This window comes from Podarcis liolepis, assembly GCF_965112155.1.
Source record: "Podarcis liolepis genome assembly, chromosome: 4".
Lineage (NCBI taxonomy): Eukaryota > Metazoa > Chordata > Lepidosauria > Squamata > Lacertidae > Podarcis > Podarcis liolepis.
In genome coordinates this window covers 105,444,390-105,463,616 of record NC_139558.1, presented here as the reverse complement: position 1 = coordinate 105,463,616, position 19,227 = coordinate 105,444,390, and the positions used below count along the sequence as shown (strand labels likewise).

The window sequence follows — 19,227 nt, the reverse complement described above, 5'->3', positions numbered from 1 at the left end:
TGTTAGCTGCTCTGAGCCCGGCCTTGCCCAGGGAGGGTGGGATACAAATAAAATTGATTATTATTATTAATTTATTATTATTATTTTCCAAAGCCCGGTCACCACTGCTGCCTCCAGAGCCCCCTATATGATCCTCCTGCCCTCCCAGGGCGGTGGGAGTTCCCATCCCAGGCCTGGAGGGTTGGGGCTCGCTCAATAAAAACAATATGAACAAATATGACAATATGAACAAAGACAATAAGAACAAAAACAGGACAACTTTATTCAGCCAATAAACACCAGACACGGTATTTAAATTAACATAGTAGCTAAGACCTGGTGGAAAACCCCCCATACAAATCAAATATTTCTATACACCAAAACAGAAAAGCAAAAGGGGGGGGGGGCTGAGTTTAGAGGGATTCAGCAGGAGCCTGCAAAAGGACAGAAACGTTCCAAAATGTGCTCTTCCTTGAGTTGCAAACAATATAACCGTGTAGAAAAACAGAATGAGAATCCTGTTCTTTATCCTGGGAGGCTCCTGTCCAGCACCCCCCCCCAGGGAAATGAGGACGGCCTCTGCCTGGGGATCCCCTGGCCCCAGAAAGGAAAACAAAGGACCGGCAGCGGCAGAAGATTAAGGACTCTGGCCAGGCTGCCTTTGGAAGAGGCACCAGAAACCAGAGACTCAGAGGAGCCCTGGTGGGGGTGGCAAGAGGGACTTTGACCCCCATCTGCAGGGGAGAGAGGCCCCAGAGAGGCGCCCCCACCCCATGAGAGCAGCCAGGAGCTGGAAGGAGGAGGAAGCAGCCCTGCACCCCCTCTGCCCACCCAGTCAAAAGACCTGCGTCTTGCAAGAGCAGAAAGAGAGACGAGGGGGCTTCACTTGGGGGGGGGAAGACTTTAAATTCTGATAAAACTTTGGCTGAGATGGGGACTATGGGCTGGATTTGAACCCCCCCCTTTTTTTAAATAGGAAGCGGCAGAAGACTCAAATTCTCGGTGTCTTTTAGAACGGCGTCGCCAGCAAGCCCTGAGCTCCAGCTTCCCAGTCACGCTACTTCTTCTGCACGCTGCTGCAGAGCTGCGCAAGGTGAGTCTGGAAGGAGGAAGAAGCAGAGGGAGGTTAAGCGGCCGAACGTCCCTCTCCGCCCCCCCCCCCAGGCAGGAACCACAGAGTCGTTGGAAGGGACCCTGCAGGGGTCAACTAGCCCCCTCCCGCAAAAGGGGACGGCTGCGTGCCCACTGGGAGGCTGCTGGCCCATCGAGTCCAGCATCCTGTCCCCACAGTGGCCAAACGTCCTTGTCAACCTAGGGACCCAGATAGACTGCCCCTGGACCTGTGTAGTGGTCAGGTGGGATTACTATGAGGAATGATGAAATATGCACCAAGCCATTGTGTCCGCAATGAAAGCACCGCGTTGACTGGGTTTCATTCATTGACAACACCGTATTTTTCGCCCCATAGGGCGCACCGGCCCATAGGACGCAGATAGTATTTTGGGGGGGAAATAAAGAAAAAAAATTATTCCCCCCCCCCAGGTGCGGGGCGGGGGAAGCCCGAGTTTCCCCCGACCCCAGAACAGGCTGCTATCTGCTAGCCCTGGGAGAGCCGTGCAACTTCGCGCAGCCCTCCCACGGCTTGCAGAGAGCTGCGCTAAGCCCGAAGCCTGGGGGGGGGGCACTGAGGCCCCCCCGGCTTCTGGTGCAGGCACCTCTCCCCAAGCCGTGGGAGAGCTGCGTGAAGTCGCGCAGCTGTCCCACGGCTTGCGGATAGCTTCCTGAAGCCTGGAGAGCGAAAGCCTGCATTCGCCCCATAGGACGCACCCAGATTTCCCCTTCATTTTTGGAGGGGGAAAAGTGCGTCCTATAGAGCAAAAAATGCGGTAATTTCTGATCAAATCCCACAAGCGTCTCCACCTCTGCCATTTGCTTTCTCTACGCCTGACAGGCACGGATAAGCATTCTGAAAAACAGACCAGGCACCCTAGGCCATAAAGTTAATAGGTAGCTTTGATGTACTCTTCCTTGGTTTTGTTAATCTTAGGGCCAGGAAATAGTTTCACATGAAGGTGATAAAGATACCTATCTTCCTTGCCATCTTTCCTCTTGTTTTACTGCTTGTTTATGACCTCTGGGATTTTGCTGAATGCATCCCTCCTCTAGTCCTGTTTTATTTACTCTCAGATATGTATGCATGTTCAAAGTAGTCCTTGTAGTTAAAAGAATTTCTTCTGATCTGACTTTGTCCCACATGTTTGTTTGTTTTTAATGCTCAGAGGAAATCTGATTGGTTCTTACAAACGCTGTGTAAAAAGTTATTTTGTGAATAAAATGACCTGGGCCAATATTATTATTAAAATGAACTGGGCCAATATAATTATTGGCACCTCCTCCCAGAGTCTTGCTGGTCAAGCCTCATGTGTATTCAGAGTCCAATCCTTCCTTGTTTTGGGAAGCCTACAGACCTGGAGGTTCCATAAGGGCACCAGAAGAGGAGCTTGGTGGATCAGGCCCGTGGCCCATGCAGCCCAACATGCCGTCCTCACAAGTGGCCAGACAGATGCCCATCATGGGAAAGCTGGAAGCTGGAGATAAGCGTAAGAGCAACTCTCCCGGGACTCATGTTCCCATGTGGTGGGGGGTGTAAACATGTACGGTTTTTTTGGGCAAAGGGTTCAGAGGTAACATTATTATCCATTTACGACAGGGTGGAAGGTTCGCAGGCTATGAAGAACTTGCTCACAAATTCATGGACAGCTGCCCGAGTTATTATAGCTAGAAAGTGGAAGGGGCTGGGTGAATATAAAATGGAAGAATGGTACAAAGAGGAGGTGGGGGATATAGCTATTCATGAGAAATTAACATGTGCTATTAAGGTAAGACGGGGAACATGCAGCAGAAATGATTTCGAGGAGATATGGAAGGTATTTGCAGAATTTGTGCTGTTAAAACAGAAAAGAGTCAAACCATCGCAAGAGGTGTTGAAATTTTGGGAGGTTGGATAGTTACAATGGATGCACATTGTAAGGGTGGGGTGCACATTTTTATTCTTATTTGTTTATTCTTATTACTTTGTCAAAATAAAAAATAAAATTATATAAAAAACCTAAAAAAGAGAGCAACTCTCTGTTCCTGTGGTTTCCAGCAAGTGGCATTCGGAAGCATTTACTGCCTCTCACTTACAGTCCGAGCAGTGGCCAGTAGCCCCAACTGCCCTCCCCTCCTTCGCGAATCTGTCTTATCCCCTTATAAGCCATTCAGCTTGGCAGCCGCAACTGCCTCCGGCAGAAGGGAGCTCCACAGTTACCATATTTTTTGCACCATAACATTTACTTTTTCCCTCCTAAAAAGTAAGGTTATGGAGTGCGTGTTATGGAGGGAATGCCTACAGGTGGCTTGCCTATGGATTTTCCTCCTCTAAAAACTACGTGCGTGTTATGGTCGGGTGCGTGTTATAGAGCGAAAAATACGGTAATAATAACAATAATAAATTTTATTTCTACCCTGCCCTCCCCGGCCAGAGCCGGGCTCAGGGCAGCTAACACCAATAAAATTTCAGCAAAAACATAATAAGAAAAAAACAAACAATTTAAAATACAGGTTAAAATGCAATTTAAAATGCAGCCTCATTTTAAAAGTCAAAACTATAAGGGGAGGGAAACATAAGGGTCAGACTGAGTCCAAACCAAAGGCCTGGCGGAACAGCTCTGTCTTGCAGGCCCTGCGGAAAGATGTCAAGTCCCGCAGGGCCCTGGTTGCTTGTGACAGAGCGTTCCTCCAAGTTGGGGCCAGTACTGAAAAGGCCCTGGCCCTAGTTGAGACCGATCTACAGTGGTGCCTCGCAAGACGAAAAGAATCCGTTCTGTGATTCTCTTTGTCTAGCGGTTTTTTCGTCTTGCGAAGCAAGCCCATAGGAAATTTGTTTTGCGAAGCACCTCCAAAATGGAAAACTCTTTCGTCTAGCGAGTTTTCCGTCTTGCGAGGCATTCGTCTTGCGGGGCACCGCTGTAACCTCCTTCAGGCTCAGGTTCTGCAAAGTGTTGTTATTTGTGGACCATAAGGTCCTCCATGGGACATACCAGGAGAGGCGGTCCCATAGGTACGTGGGTCCCAGGCCGCATGGGGCTTGAAAGATCAAAACCAGCACCTTCAACCTGACCCTGTACTCCACTGGGAGCCAGTGCAGCTGGTAAAGCACTGGATGAATGTGATCCCGCAGCGAGGACCCCGTAAGGAGCCTCACTGTGGCATTCTGCACCAGCTGGAGTTTCTGGGACAGCTTCAAGGGCAGCCCCGTGTAGAGCGAGTTACAGTAGTCAAGCCTGGAGGTGACCGTCGCATGGATCACTGTGGCCAGATCGGGGCGGGAAAGGTAAGGGACCAACTGCTTAACAGTTAAACTCTGTGCTGCGTGAATAACTCCTCCCTCTCCACCCTCCCTTTGGGAAGGAAGGCAACGCTTCCAGGGCAGAATCTGCAAACTGTTCCCCCCGTCAGGAATGGGCTGGGAGGAAGCCGAGGGCAAGATCCCACCCCTTCCGCCAACCCTTGCGCTCTTCCAGCTGAAGAGGAGACCGTTCCCACTCCAGAGCTCCACCTGGTACGCAGGCTGAGACCCTCCCTGCCCGCTGACTGTCTTGCCAGAGTGGTGCATGCTCTGGTTATCTCGCGCTTGGACTACTGCAACGCACTCTACGTGGGGCTACCTTTGAAGGTGACTCGGAAACTACAACTAGTCCAGAATGCAGCAGTTAGACTGGTGTCTTGGAGCGGCCGCCGAGACCATATAACACCGGTCTTGAAAGACCTACATTGGCTCCCAGTACGTTTCCGAGCACAATTCAAAGTGTTGGTGCTGACCTTGAAAGCCCTAAACGGCCTCAGCCCAGTAGACCTGAAGGAGCATCTCCACCCCCATTGTTCTGCCCGGACACTGAGGTCCAACGCCGAGGGCCTTCTGGTGGTTCCCTCACTGCAAGAAACCAAGTTACAGGGAACCAGGCAGAGGGCCTTCTTGGTAGTGGCGCCCGCCCTGTGGAATGCTCTCCCATCAGATGTCAAAGAGATAAACAACTACCTGACATTCAGAAGACATCTTAAGGCAGCCCTGTTCAGGGAAGTTTTTAATGTGTGACATCTTAGTGTATTTTTGGTCTTTGTGGAAGCTGCCCAGAGTGGCTGGGGAAACCCAGCCAGATGGGTGCGGTATAAATAATAAATTATTATTACTTTTATTATTATTATTACAGGAAGGGAGGAAGGATCCTGGGAAAGGGGGTGGGGGGCTTCCAGGCAGGAGCAGCGAGGCGGCCCACCCGCCACCAGCAGAGACTTACCGATAATTTCTTCACCCTCCCCAGCACCTCCGAGTCCAAGCGCTGCAGGTCCGTGGTGGAGAGTTCGCTGGCTCGGATGCAGACGCTCTGGGCAGGGCGAGAGGAGAAGCGAGTTACTCCATGTGGCTACTTGGGATTCGAGGGGAAAGGCTTTGGAAGGGAGTCTGGCAGGTGAGAAATGAACGGCTCCAAGCGGGCGGGAAGCATCCTGCCTCTTCCGCCGATCCGAAAGAACGAGGTGGGCACGTGCCAAAGCGCATGAACCTAAGAAGAGCCTCCTGGCTGCTGGATCAGGCCCATCGTGCCCAGTGTCCCTGGTCCCGCAGCGGCTAAATCCCCCTAGGAAGCCAGGTAGACTGCCTCTGGCGCTGGAGGTTCCAGGACGTCAGAAGATGACCATGCTGGGGACTAATCCAGCCCAGAACCCTTTTCCCACAGAGGCCGGTCAGATGCCCATTATGGGATCCGAGCGCAAGAGCAACTGGGATTCGGAAGCATTTACGGCCCGCAACCTTGGAGTCAGAGCAGAGCCCCTCTGGCCATCGGCGGCCCTCTTTGCCAGCCGAAGCAGCTGTCGCTGCCTGCTAGGGACCACGGCGAGCACCTGGCACCTGTGCCCGCCCCCCTCCCGGCACTCCCGTCTCCCCTGGTCCTGGGCGTGGATCCGGGCCTTACCTCCCCTCGGCCGGAGGGAAGCGTGATGATGACGTCGCTGCTGTCGGCAAGGGGGCTCCCGTTGGCGGACACGCTGAAGACGCGCTCGTGCGCCGCCGGGGTTCGCAGGCCGGGCGTCTTGAAGATGCTGCAGAGGATACATGGAAGGCTGCGTGAGAAGCTCCCCTGGCGCGCCCATTGCCATGACAGGCACAACAAGGGCAGCCTCTCTCGTCTCCGACTGGTGGGGTTGTGAGGAATGCGTAAAGAAAAGGAATCCTACATTTGCCTCTCCCACACAGCCTGCAAGGAATCTGGGGTAAGTAACATCCGATTGGTTGAAAGGTTTTTTTGGAGGTGGGGAGTGTTATATGGAACTTTTTATTCTCAGAGCTCCTTGTGCCCCTGAGGGCTTCCTCCGTTACAGGTTTACGCTCCTCTTTCTCCCTCCTTTCTTGCAAGGCCTTGGCAGCAGACGACACCTGGGCTCAGAGATCGGCACCCTTTCTTTTTTTTATGTTCTATTTCCATTTCTAAAAAGAATATTCTTATACATTCAGATCATTTTCAATTTCTACACTTCTGGGATTACTTAAATCCCTCAGACTCTCTCTCCCCCCCCCCCCCGGCCTGGTTTCCAATTTCCCCCTATTTTTATTGCATCTAATTACGTTTTTCCAATCCATTTTATCATATTTTTCACCTTAAATCATGTTACATTATAAGCCATATAACAATCCTGCTAACATTTTTAAGTATCTGCAGTGGTCCTTAAGATATTCTATAATTTCCCCCCCACTCTTGACTAAATTTCTTATCATCTTGGAGTCTGATCTTCACGGTCATCTTTGCCATTTTGGCGTAGTCCATCACCTTGGTCATCTACTCTTCTTCGGCTGGGACTGAGGTCGGCACCAATTTGAGATTGGGCCAAGTTCAAGGCCTTTCCATTAGCATAGAAAACCCTTAACTGCTTGGGACCAGTTTACCCGTGAGATCCCCTTATCCCACAGGCGCCTACACGACCCCTTCAGTCAGTGGAATGGGCCCATAATACCTCTCTGAATTTGCAAGAACTCAATCATTTAGTATGGAAGCTCGGAGCCTTTGGAACTCCCTGCCTCTTGAGATCAGGCAGGCGTCTCCCCCCTACCTCTTCTGGCACCCGCTAAAAACATCCCTGTAAATTTCATGAAATAAATGTTAAACAAGCCAAGAAGGCCAAACCCAGAGCAATCACCCTGGAAGAGGAGTTTTGCCCGCAAATGCCAGGCAGCCAAGAAGGGGCAGCAAGGGGTATGTGTGTGTGCCCCCCACCTGGAGCCTCGACCGCAGCAGCTCTCGGAGCCTGGCCCCTCCCAGTGCACACTCAGTTCCCAGGTGGGCAGGGAGAGGGCTCACCTGGGGTCAAACTTGGGAGTGGGTGCCACAGTCAGGCCCTGTTGGATTGTCTGTCCAGCCGGGGTGGTAAACTTCACTTTGCTTCCCCTGTTAAAAAAAAGAAGACGAGAGCCGTGGGGATGCAAAATTGCAAGAGGAGCCCAACCGCTGCACACCGCCCAACTTATTCAGACCCTAAACCAGGACATGCGTCTTCTGGGAGCTGTGTGAGATCATCGCCCTGAAAAAGCGCTTTTTTTGCGGGGGACAGCGCAGCATACAAACTGGCTGATCTCGCGCAAGGAAACAGAACGTCCCATTTTCCTGACAAGACAGGACTGTTTGGAGGGACAGGAGGCAGGCAGGTGTGGAAGACTACCTGTCCTGAATGGGGTGACTGTGCCCCTGAAGGACTAGGTGTGCAGCCTGGGAGTCATTCTGGACTCACAGCTGTCCATGGAGGCACAGGTCAAATCTGTGTCCAGGGTGGCTGTTTATCAGCTCCACCTGGTCCACAGGATGAGACCCTACCTGCCCGCAGACTGTCTTACCAGAGCGGTGCATGCTCTAGTTATCTCTTGCTTGGACTACTGCAATGCGCTCTATGTGGGGCTACCAGAATGCGGCAGCCAGACTGGTGACTGGGAGCGGCTGCTGAGACCATATAGCACCGGTCCTGGAAGACCTACATTGGCTCCCAGTATGTTTCTGAGCACAATTCAAAGTGTTGCTGCTGACCTTGAAAGCCCTAAACAGCCTCAGCCCAGTAGACCTGAAGGAGCGTCTCCACCCCCATCATTCTACCCGGACAATGAGGTCCAGCTCTGAGGGCCTTCTGGCAGTTCTGCACTGCGAGAAGCCAAGTTACAGGGAACCAGGCAGAGGGCCTTCTCGGTAGTGGCACCCGCCCTGTGGAACGCCCTCCCATCAGATGTCAAAGAGAACAACTACCAGACTTTCAGAAGACATCTGAAGGCAGCCCTGTTTAGGGAAGCTTTTAATGTTTGACAGACCCACTGTATTTTAATGTTTTGTTGGAATCTGCCCAGAGTGGCTGGGGAAGCCCAGCCAGATGGGCGGGGTATAAATAATAAATTTTATTATTATTATTATTACCGTATTTTTCGCTCTATAACACGCACCTGACCATAACACGCAAATCGTTTTTAGAGGAGGAAAACAAGGGGGGGAAAATTCTGAATGAAACAGTGGATGTATCATTTTTGTGGTTGATGCTGTGGCCACAGACATGTGATCTGATGGTGAATTTGGGGTGACGCAATGCAAAGATCCTGAGGATCCATGTGGATCCATGCTTTGTAACCACATTTTAAGTGGGGAGGGAAGGAAAAACACAGAAGGGACAAGGAGCACAAGAGGGGTGTGCAGAGAAGCAGCTGGCTAAGAATGCAGGAGAGGGCTATAACGTGAGGAAAGAAAGGCAAAAGTTTCCCCCCCACCCACCCAGCCAGCGCTCTCTCTCTCTCTCTCTCCCACCTGCATGTTTTCCGGCTGCCTGCGAGTCCGTAGACGCAGTAGCAGCAGCACCAGAGCAAGGAGAGGAATTAGGAGGACGCTCTGCTTGCCTGGAGGGGAGGGGCTTTCCCTGCTCTTTGTTCCGTTTGAGGAAACACAGAAATGAAACAGAGGAGGGTGGGCAGTAAGACCCTGAGGCAGAATGCAGGAAAGCAGCAGCTTCCTCGTTTCAGGTTTCCCTTCTCCGTGACTGCGCAATTTGATTTTTGCCTTCACTCGCACCGTCGGCTCCAGGGACCACACATTCGCTCAATAACACGCACAGACATTTCCCCTTCCTTTTTCGGAGAAAAAATCTGCGTGTTATAGAGAGAAAAATACGGTATTCCTAGGGCGCTTGGAAGGTACGCAAGAGATACACTCTGCTCCCGCGATTCCCAGAAACCTCCAGCCGGAGAGCTGCCATGTCTGGTCGCCTTCGAAAGCCCTCTGTGGACGCATCAACCCCACGGCCGGGACAGGGAGGGTCTCTCGGGAGGGAGCCACCTGCCCAACCCCGCCCTGCCCTTACCTTCTGCTGAAGCGGGTAGACCTGGCCGATGGAGGCCTGGGCTTTCGGGCCGACGCCTTTGCCTGAAATGCAGAAGTCCAGGGTTGTAAAGACTGCGGAGAGAATAACTGGGTGCCCTCTTCCCACCTTGGATCAAATCTACGCTTCCAGGTGCCACAAGAAAGCTGCAGAGATAGCGCAGGATAGTGCGCATCCCGGAAATGATCTCTTTCAGCTTCTGCCTTCTGGAAGAAGGTCCAGGGTTATAAAGACCAGGACTAGCCGCCTGAGAAACAGTTTTTATCCAAATGCGATTTTGGTTTTAAACGCAGTGTAAGGAGTCTCTGTGGGAGTATATTGTATTTTAAGAATGGGTTTAAAAATGGGTTTTTAAGGGGCTATCCAGGTTGGGATAGATAGGATAGTAGGATCGTTGGTTTTGAATGTCTTATGTAGATTTTTTCCCCCAATTTCGTTGTTCTGTATGGGACAATGACAATAAAGATATCATATCGTATCGTATTTCTGGCCCTGCTCTTGGGATCCCTTCCAACCCCACAATTCTATGGAGTGGAGTTTTCAAGGAAGCAAAGTCTCCTGGGTGTCGGCAGGTATGTCGGGGTGCCCCCCCCCCGTTGCCTGAGCCTCACCTTCCCTGCTTTCTGCGGAAGAGCCTCACTTCCTGGCTGGGGGGCTGCAGGATCCTCGCTCTGCTGCCTGGACCTCTTGCCCGCAGGCAGAGGAGAAGATGGCCCCGACTCCTCGCTGATGGTCTCCGCGGCCTGGCGGGCTCTCTTGGCTGGGAGACATTGGAAACACAAGAGGAACACAGAGGGTGAGGCGTCATTCACCAGCACCGCGGAGGACAGGGAAACTCATGAGGAGACCGCTCTGGCCCTCCAGCCCCCAAGGCGGCCCTTCACTGACCTTTCCTGGCCGTTTTGAGAGGGGTCTGAATAGCTTCAGAGGCCAGTTTGGTGATCTCCAGCATGTCCAAGTCCACCTGGGAAATTAGACAGAAGACTTGTGTAACACACTGGAAGGAAGGAAGGAAGGGAGGGAGGAGTTCAGCCTACACTCGAGTAGGACCCTGGCAGAGACACATGCCCGACTGGCATGTTCCCTCCTTCCTGGTCGTTTGTTCGGGAGCTTCAAAAGCTTTCTTCTGCCCAAACATCACAGCGACTGATGCCAACAGACACAGGCACACTTAGGGATCTGCAGAATTTGCGCAATTTGAGTGGCAGACCTCAGCAACTCAGCATTTTGGCTAATCTACTTTATTTGCATATAAACACACACAGAGCACTGCAACATGGCTCCCTCTCTCTCTCTAGCATCACACAGCAAAGAGGAAGAACAAAGGACAATAGTCCCACTTCACGGAACACAGTATCACAAACATCCTGTCTCCGTCACTTCCCACTCTGTGGAGTCAAAACATACACCGTCATGTGAAAGACAACAATCCCATGACTGCAATCATGGAGCAGGAATTCTAACAGTTTTGTGGAGGAAGCTGTCTGGGGAAAAACACTGCAAGTCCCACCTGGAATTTGGTGATGGGGGGGGGGGTGCCACCTACCGAGACGGCTTTCTCCAGGACTTGCTCGCATCCTCCGACACCTAGAGAGAAAGCAAGCGCCGTGATCAGAACACAACCGGCAACCAGAAAGAACAGCTGCAGCTTTGTCCTCCACAAGGGAAGGAGCTGAGCAACCAGCCAGAGAGAAGGGGGTGATTTCTTAGTGCAACATGCCACACAGGAGGGATCCGGATAAGAGCTGCTCCTTGCCTGCGTTGCAGAGTGGCCTCTGCTGGGAGCTTAGAGCAAGGTTACCAGATGTCCTCGGTTCCCGGGGACAGTCCCAGATTTGCAAATCTGTCCCGGGGAAATGTGGCAGCGGTTGTCTCAGCAGCCCAGAGCCAACCTGGTAGCGCATTTGGCTCTGGCTGGCTTCAGGAGCTGCTCGCTGCCATGGCGCCTGCCATTTTCCCTTGCCGGAAGTCCCCATATGATGTGCGCAACACATCTGGGCTTCTGACTGCTGCTGCCACTGCCAAAGGGGAACTGGGGACGGCCGGTGGTACAGATCTCCTGCCCCCTTCCCCTTTTGTTTTGACTGATCGCGGGAGGCTTGAGAGTTGCGGGTGGGGAGCCGTTGCCCAGTTTTTTAAAAAACTCTGCACATTTATGTTTCACAGGGTGTGAAAGAAGGGCTTTGCACCTTTATACATTACGCATGTGTGCTTGGGCCCAGGGTCTTTTGCCTCACCATCCCCACTACTGACTCCCTATTGCTACTACTCAGCTTCAAAAACAAAAAAGTATCCCTGGATTCATTGGAAAAAATCTGGTAACCATAGCTTAGAGGGCCTGTGCTGCCCATCACATTTATAACCCGCCTTTTCATCCCAGGAGCTCCAGCATTTGATCCCCACAATGACCCTCCAAAGCAGCTTCAGCTGAGCAAAAGGCCCCAGGGGGCGATTTGAACTCTGCTCTCTCCCAGGTCCTAGGCACTAACCACTATGAAACGCTGCCTCTCCCGCACAGGAACATTCTCCCAGCAGAGATTCGGCAGAGGCCCCCTCGCTACAGACTTCCTTTTTTGAGCCAGCAAGTCTTTGCAGCAGTTCCGTATTTTGATCAGTCGCCTGAATGATCGTCTGCATTTATTTGCTTTATTTTAAATGATGCTTTTTAGCCCCAAAGGCCTGGATGCAGGTTGTGATGTGGCAGTACAGAAATACTTTTCTAAATAAATCAGGGCAAGTTGCTTTTCACTGGCATCGGCCGGCCTCGGGGGGAGACAATGGAACAGTGCGCCTTGCGGGGGGGGGGGGAGCCAAAATTAGTGTGCCAACTTTACTTTAGATTAAATAAGTTGGAGTTCTTGTTATTAAACATACCAAGAAAAAAGCACACCAAGAGCTCTGGCCAATGTAAGTTTCAGTAGTGGGAGTGGTCCCTACTCACAAGTCAATAGTCAACAGTAACAAAAACTAATCCATTCAAAAGTATGTATTCTGACAATTAGAAGCCAGTAGTTGTTATCCCTGAGAAATGTAGAAAATAACGGGATATATTTATCCGAAAGTCTTCAAACTTTCACAACCCTTTAAAAATTAGCTGATGAAGGTGAATACATCGAAACAGGGCCCTGTCCTGGCTTCTAATCCTTAATTGACTTCTGACTTCTGCTCTATGATTGAAACTGAGTCTGCAAGCTGATAAATTATAAGGATCAACATTATCGTCGAATGAAAAAGAGAAAATCTTTGTAACGAATTATTGTGTTACACATATCTTTATGAGTTTGAGTTTGTGCTCTTTGTTAAGAGTTTGTAATCTCTACTTCAGTTTGTAATTCTTGTCAGAATACATACTTTTGAATGGATGTTTTCTTGGTAACTTTACTTTAGAGACATTCAAAGAGGGCTAGAAAGATATTTCTCCTCCGCCGCCTCCCCACGGATTCCTTCCCTGTTCGATTTGCTCTTGCGCAGACCAGAACTTCTGCGAAAGCTTCGGGCGCTCAGGACCCCTGGAAGCACCTGCACCCCACAAGACCCCAGAAATTCACCCCCCCAACCAAGCTCCATGCCTAATGCGTGTCAGAGCAAAGTACCATAGAAGCTGAGCCAATTTATGTCCCTCAGGGCCACGGGATGGCGGAAGATTTCCATGTCGTACATGTTGTCGATTTCCTTCAGGAGAACCTCTTCTTCCATCCGGATGCGGTCGATGCGCAACTTGACTAGGGAGGAAGCAGAGAAGAGGCACGAGGAAGAGAGGGGCTCCGGATCCGTAAGGGGAGCCCTGCCCATCTAAGTCCAGCCTCCTCCTCTCCCGGTGGCCAGCCAGCTGCCCTTAATGGGAAACCAGCAAGTGGGGTCTGGGCACGAGAGCAGCCTTCTCCCCACACTGCCCCACGGTTTCCAGGAGCCCTCCATAGCCCTCTCCTCCTCCAAGGATTTCTTTCAAAGCCATCTAAGTTGATGGCCAGCACTGCCTCCTGTGGGAGGGAGTTCCACAGTCTAACTCTCTAACCTGAATCTCCCAACATGGCAGCTCCATGGGATGCCATGATGCAGAATTTTCATAAACTTTAACAACAGCAGCAGCAACGACAACAATTTATTATGCTCTGGGCGGCTCCCAACAGAATATTATTAATAATAATAAAGCAAAAAACCATCAAACATTCCCTAAACAGGGCTGCCTTCAGATGTCTTCTAAACATGAGGTGTTTATTTCCTTGACATCTGATGGGAGGGCGTTCCACAGGGCAGGCACCACTACCGAGCAAGCCCTCTGCCTGGTTCCCTGTAACTTGGCTTCTTGCAGGGAGGGAACTGCCAGAAGGCCCTCGGAGCTGGACCTTGTGTCTGGGCAGAACAATGGGGGTGGAGACACTCCTTCAGGTATACTGGACCGAGGCCGTATAGGGCTTTAAAGGTCAGCACAAACATTTTGAATTGTGCTCGGAAACATACTGGGAGCCAATGTAGGTCTCTCAAGATTGGTCTCGGCGGCCGCTCCCAATCACCAGTCTAGATGCCACATTCTGGATTAGTTGCAATTTCTGGGTCACCTTCCAAGGTAGCCCCACGTAGAGTGCATTGCAGTAGTCCAAGCAGGAGATAACCAGAGCATGCACCACTCTGGTGAGGCGATCTGCGGGCAGGGAGGGTCTCATCCTGCGTACCAGATGGAGCTGGTAAACAGCTGCCCTGGACACAGAATTGACCTCCATGGGCAGCTGTGAGACCAAAATGACTCCCAGGCTGTGTACCTGGTCCTTCAGGGGCACAGTTGTCCCATTCAGGACCAGGGAGTCCCCTACACCTGCCCGCCTCCTGTCCCCCAAAAACAGTACTTCTGTCTTGTCAGGATTCAGTCTCAATGAAGCGCCCCTGAGTCCGGCAAGTAAGTGAGCACCTTACCTTCCCGGTTAAAATCCTTGAGAAACGCATCCACCTTTTTGCTTCTGACCGAGTTCTTGTTGCCGGCCCTCGAGTTTTTCTTCTTCTGAGGCATGGCAAGGAGATGAGTTCTAGGGGGAAAGACCCAAACATTGTCACAGACGGGGCAGAGCTGGGCTAAATCAGCCCCCAGCTCAAGAGGGCAGAACCACACAGGTTAAGACATTGGCAGGATTTTAAGAACACTTGTAATTTCAGAAATAGTACAGGAAATTTGAGATAAAGAAATAATTTGGAGTAGAAATGAGATGCAGTTGATAAGAAAATTCAAGGAACTGCGGGGGTGGGGTGAATCATGAGATTCGGAGAATCCCATTTTATGGATTCAATATTGTTTTTGTGTAAGGCTCCCTACCTTTTATCACTGGGGGCAGCAGAGAGAGGGCAACTGCTCTGTTAATCTACATTAAGCACAACTTAGAAAGAGTAAAAATTTTGAAGTCTTAGAACAAAGGAAGGAAGTCAAGATGTGTATATGTGTGTAATGATTAGATTAGAATGATGATATGGTTTTGTTTGTAGATGTCTGTGTTTGTGTGTGTTTTGTTCTTTTTCCTCTTGGGTGTTTTTTCTTGTTTGTACTGTTTTATTTTAGATTCAGTGTTTGTAATTTTTGTTGTAATTTTGCATTGAAAATAAAAAAATATTATCAAAAAAAAGAAAAAAATTCCTTCCAGTAGCACCTTAAAGACCAACTAAGTTAGTTCTTGGTATGAGCTTTCGTGTGCATGCACACTTCTTCAGATATCTGAAGAAGTATCTGAAGAAGTGTGCATGCACACGAAAGCTCATACCAAGAACTAACTTAGTTGGTCTTTAAGGTGCTACTGGAAGGAATTTTTTTATTTTGACTATGGCAGACCAACACGGCTACCTATCTGTAACCCCCCAAAAAAGAGAGAGGGAAGCTGCTCTGATGGCTGGGGAAGGGGCTACCCTGGAAAGTGGCAGATTCTCCTTCCTTGGAGATTTTAAAGCAGGAGGGGGGGCAGGCCCCCTGCCAGGGATTATTTAGCTCTGCTTCCCGCATTGCCAGGGGGCTTGGACTAGATAAACTTTGGGCGCCCCTTCAACTAAGTGATTCCAAATGCAGCCCTTTCTCTAGCAACCTGGGTGCAAAAGAAGCCCTTATCACATCCCCATCCTTTCCCTGGGAAGATGAACATGCAATCAGCAGCAATGATAATACTGATAAGGACAAAATCTTGGGGGTGTGGTACTTAAACTGTCCCCCAACTTCGCTAGGGTCTCTGCCTGAGGGTTCAGAACGGGTCAGGGTCAAACAAGAGACGGCAGCCAGGCAAATGGAAGCCAAACAGCGGCTAGGAAACCCAGATTGTTTATTGCTGTGGCAAAGGAAACCAGGAAGACTTCTGGCCTCCTTCCACCTGCCTTGCTCCACCCTCTAGTCTCTGCTCTCAATATGTAGTGTATTATTTTATGTACTGTGGTTTGCCGTTGCTTTATTTATTATAGCTTAGAAATTATTTACTGTAACTGTCAAGTGGATTTCTGTTTAACTTTTATATGTTGATATTATTATTTTATTCCTGCCAACCTAGCAGTTCAAAAGCACGTCAAAGTGCAAGCAGATAACTAGGTACCGCTCTGGCGGGAAGGTAAACAGTGTTTCCGTGCGCTGCTCTGGTTCGCCAGAAGTGGCTTAGTCATACTGGCCACATGACCTGGGAGCTGTCTGCGGACACACGCCAGCTCCCTCGGCTTATAGAGCGAGATGAGTGCGCAACCCCAGAGTCGTCTGCGACTGGACTTAACGGTCAGGGGTCCCTTTACCTGTTATTTTATACTATTCTGATAATGGTTGAATGTTACTTATTTGATGTAGCTGCTTATTTTAAAGTTTTGTTTTATTATCACATTTTTGTATAGCATTAAATTGTTATAGGATGTACATTTTTTGTTCCTTCAGCTTGTAAACCACCTTGAGTATTGTAAGATAGAAAGACAGCATACAAATTAAAAATGAGGAGGAGGAAGAAGCAGCTCAGAACAAAGGGCACATGGCCTCTTCCCACAATTTCCCATAGCACATTTCACACAGCACGATCCAATCATCGCAGAAAAGGCGTGTGAGATCCAGACATGCCCCTGTCCGTCCTGCAGGCTCCCACTTCACACATGTCAATGTTTACGTATCCCTTGGCCAGGAAGGATCCCTGGCCCCTTCATTTGCTCTTCCACGGTCTCATCTAGAGATCACGCTAAGGGTGGCCAAATTCTGTGCGTCTGCCATAAAAGTTAGGGAACAAGCTGTACTACCAAAATGATTAAGGTTTTAAATGACAATTTTAGGCTATATTTTAATGATCAAGATTTTAAACTGCCGCTATATCCGAATTGTCTCCGTTATACCCAATTGCAACCCAATGTATTCCTGTTGTGTTTTATTATTTTTCTGACATTGTAAGTGAGCCAGAACTGGTCTGTGACTGTAATAATAAAATTCAATTCCCTCTGACACCCCCTAGCCTGGTCCCTTTGTCAGGGCTGAACAGCTGGGTTTGGCAGCTGGAGTGGGGGGCGGGATGCTGAGGACGTGAGGGCACACCATGAGGATTTCGGAGTCCCTATTCCATCCAGGTCCGTATAGTTAAAGCTCTGGTTTTCCCAGTAGTGATGTATGGAAGTGAGAGCTGGACCATAAAGAAGGCTGATCGCCGAAGAATGGATGCTTTTGAATTCTGGTGCTGGAGGAGACTCTGGAGAGTCCCATGGACTGCAAGAAGATCAAACCTCTCCATTCGGAAGGAAATCAGCCCTGAGTGCTCACTGGAAGGACAGATCCTGAAGCTGAGGCTCCAAGACTTTGGCCACCTCCTGAGAAGAGAAGACACCCTGGAAAAGACCCTGATGTTGGGAAAGATGGAGGGCAAAAGGAGAAGGGAAGACAGAGGACGAGATGGTGGGACAGTGTTCTCGAAGCTACCAGCATGAGTCTGACCAAACTGCAGAAGGCAGTGGAAGACAGGAGTGCCTGGCGTGCTCTGGTCCAGGGGGTCACGAAGAGGCGGGCACCACTAAACAAAAAATTCCACCCAGGCCATGAGTCAGGCCCCCCCCCCTCCATCCTGCAACCACAGGATGATATTATTATTATTATTATTAGCCCAATGATGTTTTTTAATAAACTTTTTATGAGCGGGATATTTTCTTTCTCCCCCCCCCGCGACTTTGGGGATATATTTGGGGGCTCAGATGGGGGGGCTCAGATGGGGGGCTCCCTCCCCCTCCCCTCCTCTCCTCTCCTACCTGCCTCTTTCTCCTCCGCCGCTTCCCCGCGAGCTCCGCTCCGCCGCCTCCCCGGTTCAAACTTGGGCGCCTGCGACGCCGCAGCCAATCAGCGCGCCTCGAACGCCGGCTCGGCCAATGGGGAGGCGAGGCGGAAGAGCGGCCGCGCCGACTCCGGGCAGGAAGACTACGTTTCCCGGCATGCCGAAGCGCGACAGGGGCGGCGGCGGCGCGCTTAGAGCGCCTCTGGCGGCCGGGTGGGGAGATGCTGCTGTTGCTGCTGCCGCGCGGCGAGGGAAGCGGGGCGAAGGCGGGCGCCTCGGGGCAGAGACCTCTGCGGGATCGTGGCCGGCGCCTCCTGGGTTGGGGGGGGGAGGAAGAGGGGGGTTATTTCCCCCCTCCCTCTCTCTCTCTCCAGGAGCCCCGAAGGGAAGCGGCGGAGGCGGAGTGACTCCGTTTACACGGGGACTCCGGAGCGACTGCGGAGGGGAAGCGGAGCCGCGGGGGGCGGGGCGGGGTTCCCTCCCAGGGGGCGGGAGGGGGGCGTAGCCGCAGGCTGGGGGCTGCCTTGGCTTCGATGGGTCTCTAGCTGCAGGTCTAACTCAGCTGAACTCCGGAGTGCCAAGTTGGAAGAAGATCCTAGAATTCCAGAGCAGGGAGGGCTGCTCTAAAAGGCGTTTCCAAAAAATAAAAAAATTGTTTTGTTTTAAAGTCACCAATTTTTTGTTTTGTTTTAAAGATGTGTGGAGAACCCAACTGAAGAATGTAGAAATAGAAATTGAAATACTCGATTGTCACTTGTACAACTTGTATACAGTGGTACCTCGGGTTAAGTACTTAATTCATTCCGGAGGTCCGTACTTAACCTGAAACTGTTCTTAACCTGAAGCACCACTTTAGCTAATGGGGCCCCCTGCTGCTGCCGTGGCGCTGGAGCCCGATTTCTGTTCTTATCCTGAAGCAAAGTTCTTAACCTATTTCTGGGTTAGCGGAGTGTGTAACCTGAAGCGTATGTAACCTGAAACATATGTAACCCAAGGTACCACTGTACAGTGAGATTACACAAGCACCCCCACTCAGCTCTCTTAGTCTTAATTCCCCAAACCCGAAATTCAGTTGCCCTGTTGTTTTCATCTTTTCATTCAGCAGCCTGACAGCCCATGGATAGAAGCTGTTCTTTACCCTGTTGGTGCGACTAATCAGGCTTCCATATCTTCTGCCTGAGGGCAGGCGATCAAGAAAGTGATCCCAGCCAGGGTGTGAAACATCCCTGAGAATTTTCCTCACTCTCCTGAGGCAACGTTCTTCCGCTATTTCATCCAGCGGATTCACAGGACAGCCCATAATATCTTGTGCTGTATTCACCACCCTCTGTAGGCACTTCCTATCAGTTGATGTCAAACCAGTGATGCAATATGAAAGGACACTTTCTATTGTGGACCGGTAGAAGGAGATCATCAAATGTTGATTGACACCGTTCTTTCGCAAGACTCTGAGGAGATGGAGTCTCTCTTGGGCTTTCTTAACCACCTGGGTTGTATTGATTTTCCAAGTAAGGTCTTCACTGAGATAAACTCCTAGGAATTTAAAGGAAGAGACTCTCTCCACACA

At 50.6% G+C, this 19,227-nt stretch overlaps 1 protein-coding gene across 2 annotated transcripts; it reads right to left on the bottom strand.

The window, feature by feature from the left end:
- Positions 1-238: 238 nt before the first annotated feature.
- CDCA8 (cell division cycle associated 8) lies at positions 239-17,745 on the bottom strand. Of its 2 annotated transcripts, none has more exons than XM_083499963.1 (11): positions 17,638-17,745; positions 14,329-14,438; positions 13,011-13,139; positions 10,964-11,004; positions 10,306-10,381; positions 10,029-10,177; positions 9,400-9,461; positions 7,374-7,460; positions 5,994-6,120; positions 5,319-5,405; positions 239-1,078 (listed from the first exon to the last, which is right to left on the bottom strand). In XM_083499963.1, the coding sequence occupies exons 2-11, from the start codon at positions 14,420-14,422 to the stop codon at positions 1,037-1,039; spliced, it is 894 nt and encodes a 297-aa protein (XP_083356089.1). In that variant the 5' UTR covers positions 14,423-14,438; positions 17,638-17,745; the 3' UTR covers positions 239-1,036. The 2 variants fall into 2 exon arrangements, with proteins under 2 accessions (XP_083356089.1, XP_083356090.1); XM_083499964.1 differs by having other exon boundaries at positions 17,642-17,707.
- Positions 17,746-19,227: the final 1,482 nt, after the last annotated feature.

What these genes read in the sequence shown, in the direction of transcription:
- CDCA8 (XM_083499963.1), bottom strand. Translation starts at nt 14,422, where the DNA reads ATGCCTCAGAAGAAGAAAAACTCGAGGGCCGGCAACAAGAACTCGGTC. An exon ending in CAAGGATTTTAACCGGGAAG is followed by an intron (nt 13,140 to 14,328) that starts GTAAGGTGCTCA and finishes CTTCCTCCCTAG; the next exon opens with TCAAGTTGCGCATCGACCGC. An exon ending in TCTACCCGCTTCAGCAGAAG is followed by an intron (nt 7,461 to 9,399) that starts GTAAGGGCAGGG and finishes TTTTTTTAACAG; the next exon opens with GGGAAGCAAAGTGAAGTTTA.